This window comes from Patella vulgata, chromosome 3, assembly GCF_932274485.2.
Source record: "Patella vulgata chromosome 3, xgPatVulg1.2, whole genome shotgun sequence".
In the NCBI taxonomy this organism is placed as follows: Eukaryota; Metazoa; Mollusca; class Gastropoda; family Patellidae; genus Patella; species Patella vulgata.
This window is the reverse complement of record NC_065881.2, coordinates 13,394,858-13,421,145: the sequence shown is the minus strand read 5'-3', so window position 1 is coordinate 13,421,145 and position 26,288 is coordinate 13,394,858. Positions and strand designations below refer to the sequence as shown.

The 26,288-nt window shown below is 36.9% G+C and overlaps 1 protein-coding gene across 1 annotated transcript in view; it reads right to left on the bottom strand.

The window, feature by feature from the left end:
- The window catches only part of LOC126815311 (inositol polyphosphate-5-phosphatase A), a 58,248-nt gene that overhangs the window by 21,906 nt on the left and 10,054 nt on the right, over positions 1–26,288 (bottom strand). Inside the window, exons 2-5 of the mRNA XM_050540880.1 lie at positions 25,659–25,700; positions 20,750–20,850; positions 19,307–19,394; positions 5,475–5,538 (exon numbers count right to left, since the gene is read on the bottom strand). Of these exons, the coding sequence (XP_050396837.1) occupies positions 5,475–5,538; positions 19,307–19,394; positions 20,750–20,850; positions 25,659–25,700 (295 nt within the window). The remainder of the gene's footprint in view (positions 1–5,474; positions 5,539–19,306; positions 19,395–20,749; positions 20,851–25,658; positions 25,701–26,288) is intronic.

Sequence of the window (26,288 nt, the reverse complement as noted above, 5' to 3'; positions counted from 1 at the left end):
TAAAAATGATATTGAAGATGCATTATGTTAGATTTAGATAAAGAGCTGGTCGTTCTTGGTATAATCGTTCAAAAAAAAAGCTGGGTCATTCTTGCTATAATAGTTCAATAATAGATAATACAAAATGAATATGTTGAAAATTTCAATCAAATTACTTTAATCTGAGCAACGTTATTACTGACTGAAGTTTTCATATAGATTGTTTATTATCGTAGCAACACCATGCAGTTCCTTGCCATACCCTTCGTCCTGCACCACTGACAAGGGGTCATCCGACAGAAAATCTTGAGGAACTTTTCAGTTAAAACCAGGATCGACCGAAGAATCTCATGGTTGGCGAGCCAGCACCTTACTCACTGAGCGATCATGGCTTCACATTACAGTGAACATTCCTCATTAATATGGTAAATTACAATTGAGTCATAGGGATTACTCATTGAACGTTCCGGAATTGAATTCTCTCAATCCCAAAAATAGTGACAATCGAGTGAAAATGGGTACTTCGGGCTACAACGCATGCGTCGACTGGATATATAAATATCTCATCCAACCATGCAGCTGAAACCTGTTCGTCGTGTTTAATTACGTCACAATTCTACTCAAACCACCTCCGTCGTCAGGACTGACAAAACTGTGACAGGACTGAATTCCGCGTCACTCGATTGCAATTCTGTCAATTCAGGACGTTCCGGACTGTGAATCGAGCATCCCCATAAAGAACTCTACAAACCATACTATTGGTAAATTATACCCTCTCTAACCCCACTATACTGACATGATATGATGGTGGATGTTCAGTCAACACTGCAATCGAACTGGGGACCTCATGGTTAGCAAGTCAGCGCCTTATTCACTGAGCGATCATGGCTCCATATTGCAGTCAATATTCCCCCTTAAACTGCAAACAAGTCATCAAGGATGATCAGTCGTTTAGTGTGCAAGCGTCTTACCCGTTGAGCCACAAGGACTCCACATTAAAGTGAATTTAAACATTCCTCATTAATTAAAGAACTTTACAAACCCTACTACTGGTAAATTATAACCTATCCTAAACCACACCTTGATATGATATGTAAATCAGTAAATTAAGTAAATTATAACCTCCACACTACTAATATGATATATAGTGATGATATACAGTCATTTAAATAATTAAGATAATGATTATAACACACACAGTAAAGAGTTTAGCTCTTATGGCTAGTGGTTATAATCAATTATATTTTACCATAAAGTTTTGGCAGATTCTTTTAAAGAGAGAAACAGAGATAAGGAGATCGTAGGCTCGCCTTGCCTGCCTAACTGGGTTCTTCAGTTTCGTCTCACAAAAGATGCCCAGTCTTAGCAGATTCTTTTAAAGAGTGAAACAGAGACAAGGAGTAAACTTGCCTGCCTACCCCGGTTCTTCAGTTTCCTCCCACAAAAGATGCCCATGCATTAGCAAACTTGTTAATCACAGTAGTAGTGTAACCATCAGGATGTTGCCTACATTTTTTAAGGTGGGGGAGTGGGGGGGTGTCAGTTTAATGTAATTCTGCAACAGGAACCAATTATGTTTCAAACACAGCCATAGTACAATTGGAGAGCATGTCCATTAAAGGAGCTAAATCGCTAATATTTGGGACCTAGAAATTGACACAAATGGGTCGCAATCCATATGAATGTATATAAACTGATTTACATTCAATTGTTCCATTTTACTCATGAATCTAATCAGTTATGTACGTCGAAGTGAGTTAGAAGTCCCAATCGAATGGTAATCTCTAGCATCTGGTTATTCCAGTCTACATCGATAGTATTTATTGTGCATGCTCTGTAGATAAGAATATGACGTCACCATTTGATATGACTTGTTGAATGGTGCCATAATGTTACACGTTTTGTGCACCAATGGTAAAATGTTTATTTTCTCTTAAATATTGGATATCAGAAGTCCATCTTTTCCCGGTAAGATCACAACATCCATGTTGATTTAAATTGACAAATAATTGGTGTTTTCAATGTCACAAGTCTTTAGATGATATTAAGTTAGAGACTTAGCTACTTTAATTACAGTAACCAACTGAATGTCTGTAAACTAAGATATAGTAAATGGTAGTTAGGTAATTGAATTAGTAAATCTATCAAGTCATGTGATACAGGGTATATATGTCAGGCTTAGTGCCAGGTTTATAATAATTAGGTGAAACACATTTATATATAACACACACCCATTCATTTATAACACGTCTTCATTTATTACATTCCACTCATTTAACAAAATCTACCAGTGTTATATACCGTTTAGACGCTTATTTTTAAACCAGTTCAAAATCGCCAGGGTTTTAAGGACAGGATCCTATTTCGTTTCGTTTTTGTTTATAGTTCAAAATTTCATTTTACTTGTCTTTACTACACTAGGATCTGGAAGAGTTGTTATCACTGATGTGTTCTGGATGGTGTGAGGGATTAGCCAATGAAACGGTCTGTTACGGTGAGCTTTAGGTGCATTTTGCATGGAACTGTGGGTAATCCACTAGAAACATCAATACTGATTTGGGTAATCAAATGTGACGCGACCTATCGCTACAACTTGTCAGATCTTCATGTATGGAGGCCATCGAAAGTATAAAAACAACAAAACAAAGTATAGATCTGTATTTTAAAAAGATTGAGTGTAGTATAGATAAAGCTATTATACGAATCCCTTCAATTGCCTTCATGTATTGAACCTTTAGATGGTTTTATGTATTTATTGTGTAGTGGTCAGAGATGAAGAATTCTGATAAGAGACCAGTAAATGGTACATATGGTGATTTGAGATACCATCATTTCAATTAACTGGCACAGCCAACTGACCCAGACTCTTCTGTGTTAAATATATTCTGGGTAGCAGAACTGGTTTATTTTCTAACTTATAAATACTAACATAGTTCTGGCTTACAAGGAACCTCATTATGGTGCCTCATCCAAGTTCAGTAACAAGAGAGAGAGAGAAATGGGGTTTAACATCTTTTTCGATAGAAACTAGGTCATTTCGGAATTAACATATTGTGCCTCATGACAGTTCAGTAACAAGAGAGAGAGAGAAATGGGGTTTAACATATTTTTCGATAGAAACTAGGTCATTTCGGAACTAACATATTGTGCCTCATGACAGTTCAGTAACAAGAGGGAGAGAAAAATGGTGTTTAACGTCTTTTTCGACAGAAACTAGTCATTTCAGAACTAAAATATGGTTTAATTTTTTATTTCATTAATTCGCTTAGGCATAGTGGTCTTTAGCAGTGGGAGGAAAGCGGAGGACCAGGAGAAAAACAACGAGGGAAATGAAACTTACAAGCAGGGAAATGAAACCATGCCACTTGACTCTATGACAGACCTTATGATGCAACACGCACACGATCACCATTCAGCCACCCAAACCCTCTTTCAGGGAGTAAGATGCTGGCAGGCTAGCCTGGAGGTCTCGGGTTCGCTACGGGTGTTGGGCGAGAAAGTTCTTTAGGATTTTTCTACATGGTTCCCCCTGGTCAGAGGTGCAGGACGGCGGGCTTGGCAACGGACAATGATTAATCATTTTGATGGGACAAAACAAACCAGAGGTCCCATGTACACATTGGTGTGCACGTAAAAAAGAGCCCTTGACAGTTGGAATTCAATATACATGTAAGTGTATACATGTATGCCAGAGAGCTGTTGTCCCGGCAAAATTTCCCTCATAGCATAGGCTACTTTGTGGCATATGCCCGTCTTGGAATCTTCATTAGCCCAGTCGGCGCAGAACAGTAGGACGTTTAACCCTCATTTCATTTCGTATGCGGGAAGGCATCTTTAATACTTTATTCACAAGCGAAAATCACACAAAAGGAGAGAGAGAGAAATGGGGTTTAACGTCCACTCAACACAAACTAGGTCATTTCGGGACTAACATATGGTTTAATTTTATTTCAATAATTCGCTTGCACGTAGGGGTTTTTAGCAGTGGGAGGAAACCGAAGGACCCAGAGAAAACCCACGAGGTTGGACAGGCAACCCTACTCCTTGTCTCGTACAACCGGGGATTCGAAACCACGCCAGTTGACTCAATGACAGGCCTTATGATACAACGCACATGCAAACCATTCGGCCATCCAACCCCCCTCACACAAAAGGAGTCCCATACAACTTACATGTGAATTATGTAGAAACATGTATGATAACCATAAATATTTGTACTTCATGATTCCTTCAATGATAACCTTCAAAATGGTTCATATTTGACAGATATTTTTAGACAGTTTACACAAAACATAAAGAAAAGACTTTATTATGAACCATGTGTAAGGATAATATCCCCACATTGAGTGCTCGGTCACGATAAGCCAACCATTCAGTTGAATAGAGAAACATGTGTGTCTCCGATTCATGGATTCGTTGAAACATGAAGGTGAAATCTATTTATAGACCTTTTCTTCTCTATATCCACAGTTAATTCTATAACTACATGATTGTTTAATGTATTTCGACAATACATAAACCACATTCCATACTAATATAGATTGTTTGAATATTTACTCAAGTCGGGTTTCCGAAAGCTCAACACAATATTATTGGACCAGGGGGTGGAATGAAATGGGGTTTAAGGCAAGAAAGCTCAACACAATATTAATGGAGGGGGGGGGGAGGATGAATGAAATGGGGTTTAAGGTAAGAAAGCTCAACACAATATTAATGGGGGGGGGGGAATGAAATGGGGTTTAAGGCAAGAAAGCTCAACACAATATTAATAGAGGGAGGGGGGATGAAGTTTAAGGTAAGAAAACTCAACACAATATTAATGGAGGGGGGGGGGGGAGAAGGAGGAATGAAATGGGGTTTAAGGTAAGAAAGCTCAACACAATATTAATGGAAGGGTGGGTTTGGGGGTGGGGGGAATGAAATGGGGTTTAAGGTAAGAAAGCTCAACACAATATTAATCAATAGAGGGGAAGGGGGGGGATGAAATAGGGTTTAAGGTAAGAAAGCTCAAGAGAGGGGAAGGGGGGAGGGATCAAATAGGGTTTAAGGTAAGAAAGTTCAACATAATATTAATTGGGGAGGGGGGGGGGGGAATGAAATAGGTTTAAGGTAAGAAAGCTCAACATAATACTAATCAGGGGTGGGGAGAGAGAAATGGGGTTTAACTTCCACTCGACACAAACTAGGTCATTTCGGGACTAACATATGGTTCAATATTATTTCAATAATTCGCTTGCACGTAGGGGTCTTTAGCAGTGGGAAGGTACCGGAGGCCCCAGAGAAAACCCACGGGGTTGGACACGTACAACCGGTGAATTGAAACCATGCCAGTTGACTCAATGACAGACCTTATGATACAGCGCGCACATGCTAACCATTCGGCCACTTGATATGTTCAAGTTTCAACTGATTTTCTATGCTAGGAAGAATTTAGCCTCTGCGGTGACATGATTATCAAACATTCTTTTTAAAAATTTAAATTTAAACTGACTTACCTACAAAATCCCAAATAGAAACTTCTTCTATGCATTCATGTATAAAATATAGATTACCCAGAGCCTGGAAAAAAAAATCATATTATTTAGTCTATAAACAGGCTGTTCGATCACTACGTCGGCCGAGAATATTCATCAAGATTTTCCATAGTGGTTCCCCCATGTCAGTGTTGCAGGATAAAGGGAGTGGCAAGCGACAACGTAATGTCTTTCGGATGGGACGAGACCTGTGTACACATTGATGTGCACATAAAAAATCCCTTGGCAGTTGGAATTTGATATAATAGTAGGCTGAAGCGCCGCTGTTCTGCCAAAATTTCTCTCATAGCACACTGTATGGCATATGCCGGTCTTCATTAGCCCAGTCTGAGCAGAACTCCATTTTATTTCATTTCTATAAGCAAGCTATGGGGTTAGGCGGCTGAATGATCCTACATGTAAGTATGTGCTTTAAATCATCAGGTCTGTCAATGAGTCGAGTGACGTGGTTTGTGAATGTTTTGTGAACTCGACACCAGCAGAGATGGGTGCATGGACTCACCCGAGTTTAGTCGCTGCATTGTGTTAATGTTATTGTTTATATGTCTAACTCATGTTCCTGTTTTATTTTTGTTCCTGTTTTATATTCTTGTTCCTGATGTAAATAAATTTTATATTTACAAAACTGATATTCTGTTATCACTAATAGTGTTACAGTTATAACCTGGAAATTTATCGTCACAACAGCGTGAAGTTATTAACGACGATCACGGACCAATGATTGGAGATAAAAATTTTGATGATATAGAAATTCATAATTGAATAATGGAAATGGAGAATGAAACGGGAAATCAACAAAAACTGCAAAAGACTAAAGCACAATGGCAACAGAACAGCAGGGAATGTAAAATGTGTGTGATTGTTGTTTTACGGTGACTTATGTTGTTTTTAAAAGAATGTAAATTAAAACTGTTTATTTTTGAACACATATTTTGGCTTTTAAAATTAGTAGTAAATAAAAAGGGAAATGGATTTACACATGCTCTGGCTTGTTTTCAGATCCCATAATTAAATATTGTATCGTTATAATGTGTAAATATTAACTGAATATTGTTAGAAAAAAAAAATATAATTAAGAGGTTTATGTTGAAAAGTAAAATATTTTGTGATTGGTTGGCTGAGATTGAGTTCTTTACCATCAGGCATTGAGTAATTGTATTTGTATCATTAATGCAACGGACAATCTCACCTCGGTCCACAAAACAGAGACAAATACTACACGTAGTCGCCTCGTACTTCCGATTTCCAAGGCATAGTCCAAACCTTGACTCTCATATAAATAAACCTTTTGGTATTAATTCGTACCTACATCCCTAGGGCGCCATGTTGAATTACACAGTATTTAACATTTTAAAATCTAACTACTTTATGGAATCAACGACAAATGTCAACTTGGACACCCCAACCATTTTTATTTTTATTTGTATCATTAACTTGATAAAGATTAGAGTATCCTCTTCAAAATAAAACCAGCTTAGGTTCTTATAGATGTTGACATTTCATTATACTGGTTTCTTCTTATTCATAAATTAGGCTGACCTTAAAAATATCTTTGTTTCGCCTAACGCGACCGACTAACTAAAACCACCCCCGACTTAAATTATTTTATTGCACTTTTCCGCGATCTTTTTATTTTATTTTGTGTGTCAACCTGAAATATATCACGAGAGTTATTTCCCTTTACTATGGCTATGGTTTGATTCATTATTGAAACTGGTTGATCAAGACGAAAGCGTCATAGGTGTCGCTTCTCAACAAAATGGTTGCAGACGAAAGCACGTCCATTCCCACGAAATGATTCTGCCTCTATGTCTGTGGGGCGTCGTTTTAAACATGACGACGATATTTTCAATATCCGTTTTCGAGAAAAATAAAGGCACAACCCGCACGATCGTTAAAAACGTGTTGAGGCAGTTTCAAACGTGAGTTTGTCGCAATTTGTGTGCGAGTCGTGCATCAAGAAAAATCCCGATGTCATTGATTTGTTTGCCAATAAAAGAAGACGAATGTTTGCACCCGGAAAATTATCAAGCTGTCAAATTAGCTCTTAAAAAAAAAAATCTGAAAAAAAACCCCGACCTACCGACCCTTCTCCTCGATTGTGGGTCGGGTTTGGTGAAACAAAGATATTTTTAAAGTCAGCCTTATAAATTATAACACTTGATACAGCTAATTATAGAACTTTATGTAGATACAGTAAATAGAGAGAGAGAGAGTTTAACATCCACTCCACACAAACTAGGTCATTTCTTGACTAACACATGGTTCTATTTTATTTCAATAATTCGCGTGCATGTAGGGGTCTTTAGCAATGGGAGGAAACCGGAGGACCAGAAGAAAACCCATGAGGTTGAATAGGTGACCCTACTCCTTGTCACGTACAACCGGGGAATCGAAACCACGGCAGTTGACTCAATGACAGATCTTATGATACAGCGCACACACGCTAACTATTCAGCCCCCCACCCGCCCTGCTCTTTTTCTTATAACAATAAACCATTTATGTGCATAAAAATGGTGATTTCAAATAATTATTAATGGTATTAAATATGTAATTTAAATAGTTATTTCAAATAAGTATTAATAGTTTCGTCTTATTCATAGATTATAAACACTTGATTCAGATAATTATAGAACTTTATGTAAATACCGTAAATAACAATTATTACAGACAATATCCAGAACAACATAAATAATAACTACAAAAGTATAAAATCAAGAGTATATATTATGTTCACAATAATTCATAGCAATATTTTGGAATAAAATAACGTAACAAAATAATTAATTAAACCCTTGTACTGTCACGTCTCACGGATATTAATAAATCAGAATCTTTTTTAAAATCTTAACTTAGATATTTATTTGAAAGACATTATTCGGATCTAAATGTTGCCCAAAAAATTGAGCAGCTAAATCCCTTGATGGTGACTTATTTGAAACATCTTTCGTTTGCTTCTGCTGTTGGTGTTTTGTCTCTCGTAATAACTTATTTCGTTGTAACTGACTGGATGGTTTTTGTTTAGGTGGTAGAGGTGATACATAGGCAGTTCTTTTGTAGTTCGTAATATTCTTCTGTACAATGATAGGTCGCTTAGCTTTATCCCGTTCAATCTTCTGATAATCACAGGAACACTCAGGACATGTTGTTTCATTTCTAAGTGCTTTCTCCATTAATAACGGATGACCAAATCGTCGAGCATTATCTAAAGTTGTGTCCCCTTTCAAATTCTGTATGTCCACAACGCCTCCATGTTGAAGGTAACAATTAAAACAGTCAGCCTTACCAGCTTCAGTTGCATAATGACCTGCTGTATTCCCAAAATTATCTTGTGTATTTGGATCTGAACCTTTCTCTAGTAACCAGTGTAAAATATCTACTGAACCATATAAAGCTGCAGTGTGGGCAGGTGTCTTTCCTTCTGTACTTGTTGCTTCTAGTGATGTCCCTTGTTTTATTAGAAATCTTAAAGAATCTAATTTATTATAGTGAGCAGCATAATGAGCAGGTAAATAGCCACCATTATCCCCAATAGTCATATCACAATCTCTTTCAACCATACTCACTAGTGCTTGAAAACTACCATATTGTGCTGCGTAATGCAACGGTGTCTTTCCAGAATTACACTGACTATCCAAATCTACGCTTTCATCTAACAGAAAACGCAGAACTTTTGAATGATTTCTCATGGCTGCCAAATGTGCAGCTTGCCTCCCTTTATTGTCCTTGGCTACTAAATTAGCACCTTTTGCAACCATCAGCTTCAAACACTTTATTTCTCCATGTAAACCAGCTAGATGAGTTGCTGTCATTCCATCACAGTCGGTTCCTTCAATATCAGTCATGTGATCCAGCAATATCTTGACACATTCATCATGGCCACCAACACAAGCATCATGTAAAGGTAAACGGCCCTTTGAACCTTTACTATACGGAGATATACCTTGAACAAGTATCTTTAAAAGCGTTTCAAAATGCCCGTATGTGGCAGAAAATATTAGGTCAACTGCATCCGTGGTTGTTTTTTTTAAAGAACTTTGGCTTTGGTTGTCGGTATTTGCATTTCTAGTTTGGGTTGACTTTCTCAAAGTTTTCGAGGAAGAATCAATTTTTTTTTGTCCTAAGTTGGCCATTTTGTTTACATCTTCTCAGAAATCACTTCTCAGTATCCTAGAGTTATTAAGCTTTGTCCAATGGGGGTGTAGCAAAGCTTGAACACTGCTTATGGCTTTGAGAAGGTTTTTCCAGGAATGGGATGACAATCTCCCCATGTAACCATCTTAGGTTGATATTGCTGTTGACAGATCATGGTGGTTTCTTCTTATTCATACATTATAACACTTGATTCTGCTAATTATAGAACTTTATGTAGATACAGTAAAGAACAATAATAACAGACAATATCCAGAACAAAATAAAGAATAACTACAGTATAAAATCAGAGTTGGCGTATGTAACCCCTAGATACATAAACAAATCAAAAGTAGATTATAGACATAATCTCCATTATATATCCATGACAGGTTTACTTCTAAGCAATGGAAAACTGGCTTATAAATCTTACAACTATACATGGATTAACACACATTATCCCATTAAATCAAATTCTTATAAGACTACTAGGGGGGTTGGATGGCCGAATGGTTAGCATGTGTGCGATGTATCATAAGGTCTGTCATTGAGTCGAATGATGTGGTTTTTATTCCCCGGTTGTACGTGACAATGAGTAGGGTTGCGTGTCCAACCTTGTGGGTTTTCTTCGGGTCCTCCGGTTTCCTCCCACTGCTAAAGACCCCTATATGCAAGTGAATTATTGAAATAAAATTGAACCATTTGTTAGACCCGAAATGACCTAGTTTCTGTCAAGTGGATGTTAAACCAAATTTTTCTCTCTCTATAAGACTACTTTTATAAGAGGACTATGATCTAAGATGTCATATCAATTAACGCACATTATCCCATTAAGTCTCATTCTTATAAGACTACTTATTAAGAGGAATAAGATCTACAGTCATGTAAGTAAGATGCCATATCAATTAAGGCACAATAAGTCTCATTCTTATAGACTACTTATTAAGAGAAATATGATCATGTAAGTAAGATGCCATATCAATTAATACACATTATCCCATTAAGTACCATTATTAGACTACTTATTAAAAGGACTATGATATAAGATGTCACGTCAATATTAAGGTAACCCATAATTAATTAAACCATAGAAAGGTACATGTATAATCCTAATTCATTGGCATTTAACTACAGTGGACTCTGTCACATCCGAACTCTGAATACTTCGGCACTCTGTAAAATCTGACATCATTTTCACGTCCCGATTTTCTTCCTTATTATTTCAGCCAAAAAATCTTTGAGTATCCGTACTCTGAATATTCCGAATTACAACATCAATCAACCATCCCGTCACACGATTTCCATTGAATCAACAATGTATAATCCGGCCTCCAATCTGTGGGTGTGAAGCCACAAAAGATTAACAAGCATCGGTGAGATTAAAACTCGCTCGCAGTAGGTCTTTGTAATTCTATAATCTTTTGTAAGACAGTTGTGACAAATACTCAAAAATACCCACGAATTATATAGTCGTAAAAATATTCCTAGCGCCGGTTGGAAACAATCGTTGCGCATGCCGATTGAACCTGAATACCTAAGTTTGTTTACCCTGCGGATCTATTCGAACCGTGTGACGACGACCTCGACATAGAACGACGGATTATCAATGAACACGTGACACCAAAGACAAGAGTGTGATCAACTGAGGACGATGAAGAAGATAAATTAACGACAGACTTGACCTATTCAAAATGCCTATGCATGTTAAATGAAATAAAAATGAATGTAATAAAATTTTGAATGTACAGAAAGGTTTATCATTTTTAAAGGGAATAACATTCTGGGGATTCGAAGCTACATTATAATAATACTTCCGGTTTTCGAAGTTACAATTATACTTCTGGTTTTGAGAAAACTGAGTACGCCGACACTCTGCGTAATCCGACATATTGTTAGATCCCATACGATGTCGGATTTGACAGAGTCCAGTGTATTGAGCACAATAAAATACACAACACAATTTAAAAAACAATCACTGGTTTATAAACATATAGCACAACGTTTCAACAAGTATTCTCTTATTAATTTCAAGTAAAAATGATAATGATAAGAGAATATTTGTCGAAACGTTGTGCTATATGTTTATAACCTTGTGATTGTTTTCCATATAAATTGTGTTGTGTTGTATTTTTCATACAAAGTTAATTGAAAGATCTTAACAGACTGTAGTGACAAAAACTTCGTACAGTAATGAACTTGGTAATTGTGTACCGGTATCCATAATATTGTATCTTGTGTTAATTTTAAGCTTGGCTAATCAATAAATTGTCAATCTCTTTCTTTCGAAGTTAAAATGGACGAATATTGCCATGTACTTGTTCATTGTGTCTTAAATATTGGATATCAGGAACCGTATTTTCATGGTAAGATAACAACATCAATTTTAGATTGGAATGGACCAATTATTTGTGTTAATAACATTGACCACGGTGGATAATATTGAGTTAGAGTTTTACATACTTTTAAAAGATATAAATAATTAATAAAGGTTTGATTGAATCAAGTTTCTAGCCACATAGAAAGGATAAAGAGAAACTGTTTTAACAATTATTTCTATATAACATATCATGTTATCTACTCAGAGAGAGAGCGAGAGAGAGAGAGAGAGAGAGGGAGAGAGAGCGAGAGAGAGAGAGGGAGAGAGAGAGAGGAGGGAGAAAGAGGGAGATATGGGGTTTAACCTCAATTTTTATCCGGAAAAGAGAGAGAGAGAAATGGGGTTTAACATCTACTCGGCACAAACTTGGTCGTTTCGGGACTAACACATGGTTCAATTTTATTTCAATAATTCGCTTGTACGTAGGGGTCTTTAGCAGTGGGAGGATACCAGTGGACCCAGAGAAAACCCACAGGTCTAGACAGCAACCCTGCTCCTTGTCATGACAACCAGGGAATCGAAACCATGCCAGTTGACTCAATGATAGACCTCCTGATACAGCGCAAACATGCTATCTATTCGGTCATCCGCCCCATACCCCTTCCCCCCCCGTTCTACTCAGCAAAACATATTATTAAACACACATTTTGCAGATCTTTCTTTAGGCCTGAAATGTTATCTAAATTATTAATTAAACTTTAATTAACTTATCCAGACCATATTCAACTCTTGATGCCATTGCTAGCCTGCCATATTTACCGGATTGGAATACATGCTTTGAAAAATAATTAAATCGATCCATGGATAATTGATACTTTAATAACGATTGTCAAGACTAGCCTAAATTTCAAAAGCTAATATTGTATCAGCACGTACCAGACAGCACCAGAGAGAGAGAGTTTAACGTCCACTCAACAAAAACTAGGTCATTTCGGGACTAACATATGGTTCAATTTTATTTCAATAATTCGCTTGCGCGTAGGGGTCTTTAGCAGTGGGAGGAAACCGCAGGGCCCAGAGAAAACCCTTCGGGTTGTCAGGAACAACCAGGGAATCGAAACCACCCCAGTTGACTCAATGACAGACCTCATGATACAACTTGAACATGCTAACCATTCGGCCATCCAACCCCTGATAAATGTATGAGATTTTTTTATTGAACAATCAAGTATATCTTGTGGCGTGTGATATCACAATCCCAGACACATGTTAATAAATTATTCAAACTTGAAATCGACATTCTAAAAACTACTATCATCAATGTACTCATATCTACATTGCTATTGTTTCGAATACAGCTCAAATGGAAAAAGAATTGATGCTTGACAATTCAGACAGCAGCGGAAACGTTTTTAATAGAAAAAGGTATAACTACTGCATTTATAATAGATAGATTGAGTGCAAAATTCCATACAAATATCATGCTGCATTTGATAGCGGCTGATACTGTGAATATACAATCCAAATGCATATAGATGGAATTAATTCAGTAAAACATACATGCATCTTGAGTGGTTTATGAGATATGCACGTAGAAGGGTTGTTGGTGGGGGAAGGGTACAAGGTCCTGTGACAAGAACGAGAGAGAGAGAAATGGGGATTAACGTCCACTCGACACAAACTAGGTCATTTCGGGACTAACATATGGTTTAATTTTATTTCAATAATTCGCTTGCACGTAGGGATCTTTAGCAGTGGGAGGAAACCGGAGGACCCGGAGAAAACCCACGAGGTTGGATGTACAAGAACGTAAAAGAACCCTAGACAGTCGAAATTTGATATAAGAGTAGGCTGTAGCTCTGCTGCCCGGGCAAAATGCACACATGGCACACTGTGTTGCGTATGCCCGTCTTCAATAGCTAGGTCAGTGTAGAAAAGAAGGATGTTAAACCCCATTTCATTTATCTACCGTTGATATTCTAAATTTGTTTTCTTCTTAATGTGAAATAATCAGTGAGTACATTTAAACCGTGAAAAATTCAATGTTTTTCTGAAAAATATCTGTAGATCTTTTTCAGTCAAATTACTTCACACAAGCCCGAGAGAACTTTATTTTAAAATCATTATAGCCTCAATTGTCATTGTTACCTCTGTCACGATAATTAACAAAGTCCTGATTATCCATTTTTATGGTTTATCATCAATGGACGTTGAACAGCCGATCGGATTCAAATCCAATGAAAATCAGACACATAAGGTGGCATCAAGAATTGATTATGGTCTTTTCATGTCAATAAATGTCTAATTAATAATTTAGCTAACATTTCAGTCTTAAAGAAAGACTTGCAATAGGCAGATTTATCTTTTGCATATAGTATCTTTAATTTAATGTAAAATAATCTATTTTGAGTAGATTTAAAAGTTTGGACTAAACCGTGAGAAATTCAATGCTTTTCTGAAAAATGAAGTCCAGACACTTTAATGTCTGTGGATCTTTTGCTGGTCAAACATAAAATTGTTCGTCTTGTGCAAATGGATCGATCTACATGTACCATACAGAATCCATATTTCCCATATTTAATCAAATGATACAACAGGAAGATATGGAATGGAAACCTGTATGAATGCCATGACTGATCCCCCTGGACCTCTCGGCCATTGATTGACAGGTTTGTTAACGATATTGATTATCTCAAGTGTATGATATTGATATATGAACATGGAGAGAATATTTATTAAAGGAGGCAAGTCTCTAACTCAATATCATCCACAGTCTTCGACATTGCAAACACGATTTATTGGTCAATTTAAATCAACATTGATGTTGTTATCTTAACGAGAAAAGATTGGCTTCTGATATCCAATATTCAAGACAAAATGAACATTTTAAAATTGGCAGACGAATTGCATGCCAGAATGCTTTCGGGTGCCATTTGTAATGAAGCACCTCGATGAACGAGGTTAAACATACCACACACAATAATACTACCAGTGTAGACTGAAATAATAACCAGACACCTACATGTAAGACTGCCATTCACTCTTCGCGTATTTCGCCGAACATTGGAAATTACAGTAAAACCAGAAACGATTGAATGTAAATCAGTTTATATACATTCACATTACATGCACTGCTCACCTTTTTTGTCAATTTCTAGGTGCCAAAGAATAGAGATCCAGCTCCTTTAAAGACACAGTTTCTAATCAATATTAAAACATTGTTGAGCTGTGTTAAACTAGCAATATTGCTAGTAATTTATAAAAACCAACCAGGTCCAGTCTTTGTTAAAATACAGCTCAATAAAATAAAACCCATTTCAAAACATTCTAAATGATTTCAGTTGTAAAAATCAATTCAGACTGTATCTTCAGTTTAGAACATGTTTTAATGAAATGAATCGATGGTCAGTAAATATTCATTTTAAATAATTCTCTTGAAAAGGGGTATGGTGTGGTGCCATACTATAACATGCTGTGGGAATCCCTATGGACATTGTCTGGGCAAAACGTCCCTCTAGCACACTGCAAGGCATATGCTCGTCTTCATTAACCTAGTCAGTTCAGAATAGTAGGACGTTAAACCCCATTTAATTTTTTATTTCATTTGTGTCTGAAAGGACGACACACCAAGATCCTGTGTATCCTTGACATTTTGAATTCAATGTAACAGTAAGGTTGAAGCACAGCTCTTACATGTATGACAAAATTTTTAAGTGCGTAACACGCTGGCTCGCTAGCCTGGAGGTCGGGTGTTCGATCCCTGCATTGGCAGAGAAAATTCATTCAGATTTTCCAGTGTGGTTCTCCTTTGTCAGTGATGCAGGACAGAGGCCCTGACAAGGATACCTGTTTAGTCGTTCAGATGGGACGAAAAACCGAGGTCCCATGTACACATTGGTGTGCACGTAAAAGATCCCTTGACAGTTGGAATTCGATATAAGAGTAGGCCGAAGTGCCGCTGTCCGGGCAAAATTTCCCTCATAGAACACTGTTTGGCGTATGCCTGTTTTCATTAGCCCAGTTCGGAGCAGAACAGTAGGACGTTAAACCCCATTTCATTTCATTTCATGACAAAATTTCCCTCATGTCCATCTTCATTAGTCTTATTGATGCAGAACAGCAGCTAAACCCCATTCAATTTCATTTCTGGCAAGTTTAGGAGCTTTAATTTTAATTTATCACTTCAAGAAAACAAACATGTCAGTCAATTTGCTAATTATAACCATTACTAATGAAATTTTCTTCACTGCTCGTAAAAATAGACAAAGAAGCTGGCAGCTTATCAAGAATGCATATGTACATGTCTTAGAATTCAAACTAATCACTTTTTATTTCACTTTCTGTCAGTCAATATTGTACAGTACATTTCCTAACAAAATAATTAATTACACTGCTTCTGAACCAAGAGAGAATGAGAGAGATAGAGGGTGAGTGAGAGAAAGATGGGGTTTAACACCCACTGGGGGGGTTGGATGGCTGAATGGTTAGCGTGCGCACGCTGTATCGTAAAGTCTGTCATTGAGTCGACTGGCGTGGTTTCGAATCCCCGGTTGTACGTGGCAAGGAGTAGGGTCGCCTGTCCAACCTCGTGGGTTTTCTCCGGGTCCTCCGGTTTCCTCCCATATGTTAGTCCCGAAATGACCTAGTTTGTGTCGAGTGGACGTTAAACCCCACTTCTCTCTCTCTCTCTCTTTAACACCCACTGGACACAAACTAATCAGGACTAATCGTTAAATTTTAATTAAATTACTGGTATTTGTTTGTGGGTAGTGGTTTTTAGAACCCGGAGAAAAGCCACAAGGTTGGAAAAGCAATCCTACTCCTTGTCACATACAAGCAGGGAATCGAAACCACACCACTTAACACAATGACAGATCTTTAGGTCAAGAATGACTGAGAAACACTGGTTTATAAGTTTCCAGGGTGTGGAAGTAATCCAGGCAATTACACCCTCCCTGGGGCAATTTCTTGACTAAAATAGGATAATATTTGACTTGATTTGTTTATAGGCTGTCAAGGCATAATTTCCATAATTACACAAATTCATTAACAGTGAATTATTAGGTATATTCGAATGAAAGTTCGATGTTTTGACAAGATTGTTTTGCCTGCGAAGTACTAGAGCTACGATAATAAACAAAGTATTGATTATCCATTTCAACGTTGAATTATTAAATGGTACAAGGGATTGGAGTTCTAATTCATTCAATATTTCAACCATTTGAATCTGGTAGTGGAAGTTAAACTGATTTGCAGAAGACGGGGAGGGGGGGGGGGCAACTGTGTATCTACTGGGACTGCGACAAATTATATATAGAAGTTATTAGGGCTGTGTATTGCGGCCAAAAATCTTATTGCAATATATTACGATACTTGACAGAAAGTATTGCAATATATTGTAGTATTGTAACACTTCGATAAAGTCAGGGTTTATCACCAAGCACAGTTTTATTTTGAATAGTTTTATTTTGGTCTTGGACACTTATTGTTTACTGCAAAACCTATAATATGACTGAATTATGTGAATAAACATTTCTTTTTATATGTTTTTACAACTTTGGTCTTGTCTTTGCAGACTTATTGTTTACTGCAAAATCTAAATAATATGACTGATTACGAAGTCTTTATAAACAGTCTAGCTAAAATTTGAATATAAAATAAAAGTAGAAAAATATCGATACGGCAAAAATGCATCCATACAGTGTATCGCAGATGATCGTATTGCAATACATGTATATCGATATAGCAATGTTTTTTGACAGTCCTAGAAGTTATTCATCTTCATTAGTAGGGCTTGTGCAGAAAAGTAGCAGGTAAAACCCCATTTTATTTAAATTTAGGATGATGTAACATGTGCACGTTAGATCAGAAGTTCTATCATTGAATCAATTAGCTTGGTTTCGACTCCCTGCTTGTACCGGACAAGAAGTAGGGTCTTCTATTCAAAATTGTGGGGTTTTTCAAGGTCCTACAGTTTCCTCCCAATGCCAAAGACCCCTACACGGAGGTGAATTACATGTATTGAAATAAATTGAACCATATGTTGGTCCCGAAATGAAATACCGTAGTTGGTGATGAGTTGACTTTTACAATAGCAATGGCAGAGAATATATACAAACACATTAGCAAGTTGATTTCAATTTTGATTTACAACTGGAAGTCACTTATTTAAGAAATGAAATGAAATGGGGTTTTACGAACGTCCTATTGTTCAGCTTCCGCTAGGCTAATGAAGACAGACATACGCCATATATTTTATCATGAGGAAAATTTTGCACTATGGCCTACTCTTACATTGAATTTCAACTGCCAATATATACGAAACCTCAGTTTTTCGTCCCATCCAAACAACGAGACAGCTGTCCTTGTCAGACCCTCCGTTCTGCACCACTGACAAGGGCAAACCACGCCGAAAAATCCCGATGAACTTTCTCGGACAATGCAGGGATCGAACACGCAACCTCCAGGCTAGCGAGTCAGCATCTTACCCACTTAGCCATCATGGCTCTCCACTTATTTCCGATAAGAATATGTTTGTCACAAAGTTAAAGATGTCAATAACACTCAACATTTTATCTGGTAAATACATGTCTAAAATTATTATTCTGACCTATAGTTGTTGTTATCATCCATGGATTAATAATTATATCATTACTGTCGGTCATCACTCACAAATAAAATAAAAGTACAAAGGGTTAATTGACTATTTGATCTCAACATTTAAATGTCAATCAGCAAATTGCTGATAATGTGTCAGACTGTGAAAAATGAAAAATATTTTCATGCAATTCTTTTTTGAAATCAAATTAAAACTAGATTTGGGATTTTTTAAATGAATGTTGCTGACATTTACACTGCAACATGTTTTCTACATTCCACTGGCTTGCTAATGGAGGCGGACATTTTGCTGGGTAATATACATGTAAGGAGTGAATAATGAAATGTGGTTTAACATCCTACTGTTCTGCACTAACTGGGCTTATGAAATGGGGTTTAACGTTTTACTGTTCAGCTCCAACTGGGCTAATGAAATGGGGTTAATGTCTTACTGTTCTGCTTCAAATGGGTTAATGAAATGGCGTTAATGTCTTACTGTTCTGCTCCGACTGGGCTAATGAAGACGGGGGCTAATGAAGACAGGTAAGTGTTATACAGGGTGCTATGAGAGAAATTTAATTCCAACTGATAAGGGTTCTTTTACATGCACACTACTGTGTACACAGGACTTAGTTTTTTTCTGCCAAGTCAGATAGACTAGGCGCTGTCCTTGTCAGGCATTTTCATTCTAGCATCAAAACCCTGAGAAACATCTCCATTTTGTTTTTAAAATAAAATACTATTTACCGTGAATTTATCAGCTGCAGTATAGTCCTCATCTAAAAATACTCGGGCTCGATCGTATTTCTGCATTTCTTCACACCCAAGAATTATTCTATAAATAATAATCCAAGAAATAAACATTACAAATTATTATTAATTAGAGAAATTTATTTTATTAAAAAAAAATGTATTATTATAACTTTGATATTACTGGTTGAGGTTGATACTTAAAATACAGAAATGAAATGGGGTTTAATGGTCTACTGTTCTGCTCCAACTAGGTTAACGAAGACGGAGGAGCGCCACACAGTGTGCTATGAGGGAAATTTTCTCCGGAGAGCAGCGCTACGGCCTACTCTTATATCAAAGATGAATTAACATTAATGATGTGCCATTGACATTTGTGACTAAACTATCAAGAAATTAAATGTTTGTAAATTGGAGATTCATTATCAAAACTGAATGGTCAGCTTTAAACTGGACACAAGTACAAATTGGATGATTTTTGGTGATTTTAAACGGTTTTTCACAAATTTTAAACAAAGATTTGATATTACTAGTGCCAGATTCACAAGATTAAATGATACCCAAGTTACAGTGATATAGTTTGCAAGTGATTCCTCTAATGCTACAATGGAGAGAGAGAGAGAAATGGGGTTTAACGTCCACGTCCACTCGACACAAACTAGGTCATTTCGGGACTAACATATGGTTTAATTTTTTTTCAATAATTTGCTTGCGGGTAGGGGTCTTTTGGCAGTGGGAGGAAACCGGAGGACCCGGAGAAAACCCACGAGGTTGGACAGGCGACCCTACTCCTTGTCACATACAACCAGGGATTCAAAACCACGCCAGTTGACTCAATGACAGGCCATATGATACAGCACACACATGCTAACCATTCGGCCACCCAACTCCCCTGATATAAATAGACGGATGATGATGACGATGGGGATGGAGGAGGTGATGATGATGATGATTATGATGATGATGGGGGGATGGGGTGGAGGTGATAATGAAACCTATCTAGTTTTAATCTATTAGAGACATTTAGTAACGGGATAAAATAATAAACTATAACAACCCTTAAAACGTTGCCCAAATAAATAAATACACAGAGCGGTTCACCCATACATGTACATGTAAGTATATGTTAATTCTGTTTAATGGCCAATCACAATAATAATGTATATTTATTATTGTGCTCACTCCGTCCGTATTGCATGCTCTAAGCGCATGGAAGATAATAGCTAATCCTGATAATAACTACCGGTAACCAACAAATGAGTTTTGAGTTTGGATTTGATTACAGCTAATGTTTGAGAACTCTGCATCTCCAAAGTTATTCCACAGACATTGAAGGCTTTATCCCTATAGGATTTCAGTTTAGCTTGCGGCACAATCATCTTGACGTAATTTGAAAATCATGTATCAGAAATTGGTGAAGTAGAAAAACGAAAATCTTACTTTATAAATTGATTAACATGCTGCATGGAGGCTTCGTAATTTTTCCCTCCAACTTCTTGACAATGAATGGCTATTAGACCTGGTTCTAATTTCGTAATACTCTGAAAGAAAAAGTAGCAATCTTGTTATTAATCTATAAAAAAAAAACCAATCACGTCTAAAACTAGAACTATGAAAGTAAAATAGAGAGAGAGAAATGGGGTTTAACATCCACTCAATACAAACTAGGTCATTTCGGGACCAACATATGGTTTAATTTTATTTCAATAATTCGCATGCGCGTAGGGGTCTTTAGCAGTGGGAGGAAACTGGAGGACCCGGAGAAAACCCACGAGGTTGGACAGGCGACCCTACTCCTTGTCACGTTCAACCGGGGATTCGAAACCACGCCAGTTGACTCAATGACAGGCTTTATGATACAGCATGCACGTGCTAACCATTCGGCCACCCAACCCCCCTGAAAGTGAAATGAAATGAATGAATGTGAAATAAATTAGTGCTAAATACACAAGATTAAATGATACGTGGGTTACAGTGTAAACTGGTTATATAGAATTTCAAAATTACTATACATTCTACAATTAGCATGATTAAAAGCAGATAATTATTATGATAAAAAATTATTCTGGTTGAATGGACTTATTACAATTTTATAAGGGGGCTTGGGTAGCCGAATGATTCACCTGTGCATGTTGTATCATAAGGTCTGTCATTGAGGAAGGTGACGTGGTTTCGATTCCCCGCTTGTACGTGACAAGGAGTAAGGTCACCTGTCCTACCTCATGAGTTTTCTCTGGGTCAAAGGGTCTCTCTCTCTCTCTCTCTCTCTCTCTCTCTCTCCCTCTCTCTCTCTCCCCGGCTTATAAGTACATGTACTTTGAACTTCTGCTCGAATAAAGCACATTTTAAAAAAAAAATTCTAACCTTCAGGGAATAATTATCATTTTTTTATTATTTTAATGTATTTTATTTTTTTACGATTGTTGAGTTTAAAACTACTGATCAGCATTTGTATTTTTCACAGGTTAAAGATGCATTAGGTAAGATTTAGATAAAAAGCTGACATTAACATCTTGAATTATAAATAGGACTAGGAGTTAAAGTGACATTAGAGTTGACAGTTCTCGCTATAATAGTTAAAATACTTCAGTCAAATTACTTAACCCTGAGCCAAGCTATAGACGATACAATTTTTGTCTAGCCTTGATTGTCATTACTACCATTGTTACGATATTAAACAAAGTCTTGATTATTCATATTTACGGTTATTTCAATCAAAAAACGTATTCCAATCTACTAAATATCGGAGCCATCCAATGGTATCAAGAGTCAATTATGGTCTTGATAAACTAATTAATGTCTAATTAATAATTTGTATAAAACATTTCAGCCCTCTAGGTTCCCACTGTAGTATGATGATTTATGATAGGATTCCCCTATTAAGTCTTAAGTCTCTGATCTGGTATGTACAGATATGTTCAGATACGATCAACGCAATTGCTACAACTGACCTCAACATATGATAAGACTTGATAGGATCACCACGATTACTCCACAATTAAACCACGATTTCAGTCGTTGTTTGAATTTTGATAGTGGAAACCTAGTATAAGGAAAGACCTGCAATGGGTATATTTAGCTCTTGCATAAAGCATATTTAAAGAGCTCTAAAATGTAATTGATTATTTAAACATACATTATGCACGAGAGCTAAATCTGCCTATGAATTAGACATTTATTAACAAAACGAGACCATAATCGACTCTCGATGGCATAGGATACTCAAGATTTTAACTAGATTAAAACGGTTCGCCATTTAAAAATTTAATTTAAAAATGGGAAAGCGAGGCTAAGTTCCGATTATACCAGTGCGCTGGTTACCACTGTGCACACATCTTGTCAAAACTAAAAACAATGATAACTTGGCTGAGAATGAAGTAATTTGAATGAAATTTTCAATATTTTCTTTTTTTATCATCTATTTTTGAATTATTATAGCTAGAATGACCAACTCTTTATTAAACTCCTAACTAATGCATGTTTAATATTTAAAGTAGCTATGTCTCTAACTTAATATCATCCAAAGTCTTTGACATTGAAAACACTAACTATTTGTCAATTAAAATCAACATTGATGTTGTGATCTTACTGGGAAAAGATGGGCTTCTGATATCCAATATTTAAGACAAAATAAACATTTTACCATTTAAGTGGATGCCAGCCAATGTTTTTGGTCCCATCCGAAGGATTAGACACTGTTTTTGTAAAGATGAAATTGACAAAGATAAATTCAAATAGAGATTAATTGAATGTCAATTTGAAGGTTAAACCCACAATGTAATAAATATAATTATATCTAGATCTAGTCACATTATGGATAATTAACCTCTCAAGAAAACGTTCTCTTCAAACAAATCAGATAAAAGTTAACCAGTAATTTCTTAATGATTCTTTCTAGATTCGTTCCACTTAGCATCATCTTAGATGGTTCCACTGGTATATAGCAACCAAGTGATTGGTAGTCTTTTCATGGCCGTTCTTCTTGAGACCCTTGGTTTAAAGTTTCATGAATCTAAAACGTTTCACCCAGAACATTGTTTGATCGCTATATACCTCGGTTCAGACTTGATGTATTAACTGGCATATTTCAAGTATTACCGGTAATAGAAGCAGAAGAACGTTTGCTCATTTTAGTGATTATTTTAGGGCTGTCTTCGATTTAAATAGAATAAATTTTGCCAAAGAAATGGAAGGGGATACATATGGTTCCTGTTAATAAATAAAATAGATCTTGGTAAGAAATTGAGGTGAATTTAGTCAAGTAATAAATTGAATGATTTAAGTTCATCTTTAAAAAAAGCAATTTGTAGTTGCATGTTCAAAAAGGTCTGACATGCAACCCTACATGTACTTTGTCACATAAAAGCAGGGAATCAAAAAGATGCCACTTGACTCAATGACAGAGAGAGAGCGAGAGAGATGGGGTTTAACGTCCACTCGACAAATACTAGGTCATTTCGGGACTAACATATGGTTTAATTTTATTTCAATAATTCATTTGCGCGTAGGGGTCTTTAGCAGTGGTTGAACAGGCGACCCTACTCCTTGTCACGTACAACCGGGTATTCGAAACCACGCCAGTCGACTCAATGACAGACTTTATGATACAGCGCGCGCACGCTAACCATTCAGCCATCCCCCCCACCCCCCAGACTCAATGAAAGACCAACTGATCTAATCCACATGCATTAAACCCTTCGGCAAGCAAACCCCTGGGATTAAAAACAGACCTAAATGTATTAGATGACAATCTGATTAAAATACAGATCTATATTTCGTTTTGTTTTTTTTATACTATCGATGGCCTACACTACATGAAGATCTGACAAGTTATAGCGATAGGTCACGTCAGGGGTCAAAAGACCGACTTTTGACCCCATGACGTCAGACATTTGATTAACCAATCAGCTTTGATGTTACTAGTGGATTACCCACAGTTCCGTGCAAAACATGCCTAAAGCTTGCCGTAACAGACCATTTTATTGGCTTATCCCTGACACCATTCAGAACACGATTTAACTAACAACTCTTCCAGATCCTAGTGTAGTAAAGACAAGTAAAACAAAATTTTGAACTATAAAAACGAAACGAAATAGGATCTGTGTTTTAACCAGATTGATTAGATGCTGAATGGTAAAAAATTTTGAATTCATTATACATTAGTAAAGACTGATAACCGGACTTGCCATGTCTACGATATCACCTTAGGTGGAAGTGGACGTAAAACCCCAGAAATGAACGAACGAAACCGGACTTGTCACGTATAAGCTTTGAATCAAAACCACATCACTTGCCTCAATGACAGACCTTGTGATCTATAGAGCAACTTGAACCAATCCCTTTAACATTTTTGGGTGGAGATAATTACATAGCAATTTCAATCAGGCTGAATGACAGAACTCAAGGACCTTACGATCTAAAGAGCAACTTTAACCAATCCCTTTAACATTGCTTGGGGAGATAATTACGTAGCGATTTTAATCAGGCTGGATGATAGAAATAAAGAAAAATGATTGTATTTCGGTTTTTTTGTCGGTTACAAGAAACACATTTTGATTACTAGATAAACACATGTTGATCCCATGAAGGTTGTTTAGACAATCTAAAGTGCAATCAATTCATTTGTTTTTTACTGAAACTTGTAAATTAATTGTATTGACTATTTTCCAGATACTCCATGTACACTGTGGCGGGCACGTAAGAGAGAGAGAGAAATGAGGTTTTAACGTCCACTCGATACAAATTAGCTCATTTCGGGACTAACACATGGTTCAATTTTATTTCAATATTTCGCTTGCGTGTAGGGGTCTTTAGCAGTGGGAGGAAATCAGAGGACCCTGAGAAAACCCACAAGGTTGGACAGGCGATATTACTCTTTGTCACGTACAATCGAGGAATTGAAACCCCGCCAGTTGACTCAATAACAGACCGTATGATACAGTGCGCTAACCATTCGGCCATTCAACCCCCTGCACGTAAAAGACCCCTTGATAGTTGGAATTCAAAATACATGTAGTGCTGCTGACTGTCGCTCACAGCAAACTGTATACCTGTCTTCATTAGCCCATTCGGTGAAGAACAGTAGGAAGTTAAACCCCATTTCATTTTATACATGCAGGCCTACAGTGGTGTGAAATCCCCCTGAATAATATGTAGGCCTACAATGAATGGAGTGCAAATTTGCCCAGAGAGAGGCATTTTAGCCAAAGCTTCTTAATATTCCAACTGCCAAAGTTTCTGTTTTATTTCACGCTAGTGTTGGCACGATATATCGTTGAATTGATATATCACGATTCACCTTCACGAACACCTTGTATCACTTCTATTAACAAGATTTTTTTTTACTTACTTTTGTGAATTCTTCCATCCATGGTTTAAACATATGATCAGGCTGAAAAACATAAAAATACAAATTATAAACATTATAAATCATATGATAAAAGGTATTTTAACCCAGCTGAAGACGAATAAACCACAAGTACAACCTAAATCTGTACTGCTAAGTGAGTAAGATGCTGGCCCGCCAGCCTGAAGATCGCGGGTTCGATCCCGGTGTTGACTGACAAAAGTTCATTGGGATTTTCCGTCGTGGTTTACACTTGTCAGTGGTGCAGGACTGAGGGTCTGATAAAGACAGCTGTCTAGTCATTCATATGGGACAAAAAACTGCAGTCCCGTATACACATTGGTATGCACATAAAAGATCCCATTGCAGTTGGAATTCGATATAAGAGTAGGCTGTAGCGCTGCTGTCCAGGCAAAATTTCCCTCATACATGTAGCACACTGTACGACGTATGCCCGTCTTCATTAGCCCCATTGGAACAGAACGGCAGAACATTACTCACTTAACCACCATGGCTCCAGAAACCAAAGAGTATATCCTGAGAATTTGATGCATTAACATGGAACATCAGGGCCCAGTTCTAGCCTTTATCTTAATCTAACACAAATTTTTATTCAATATATTTAAAATTAAA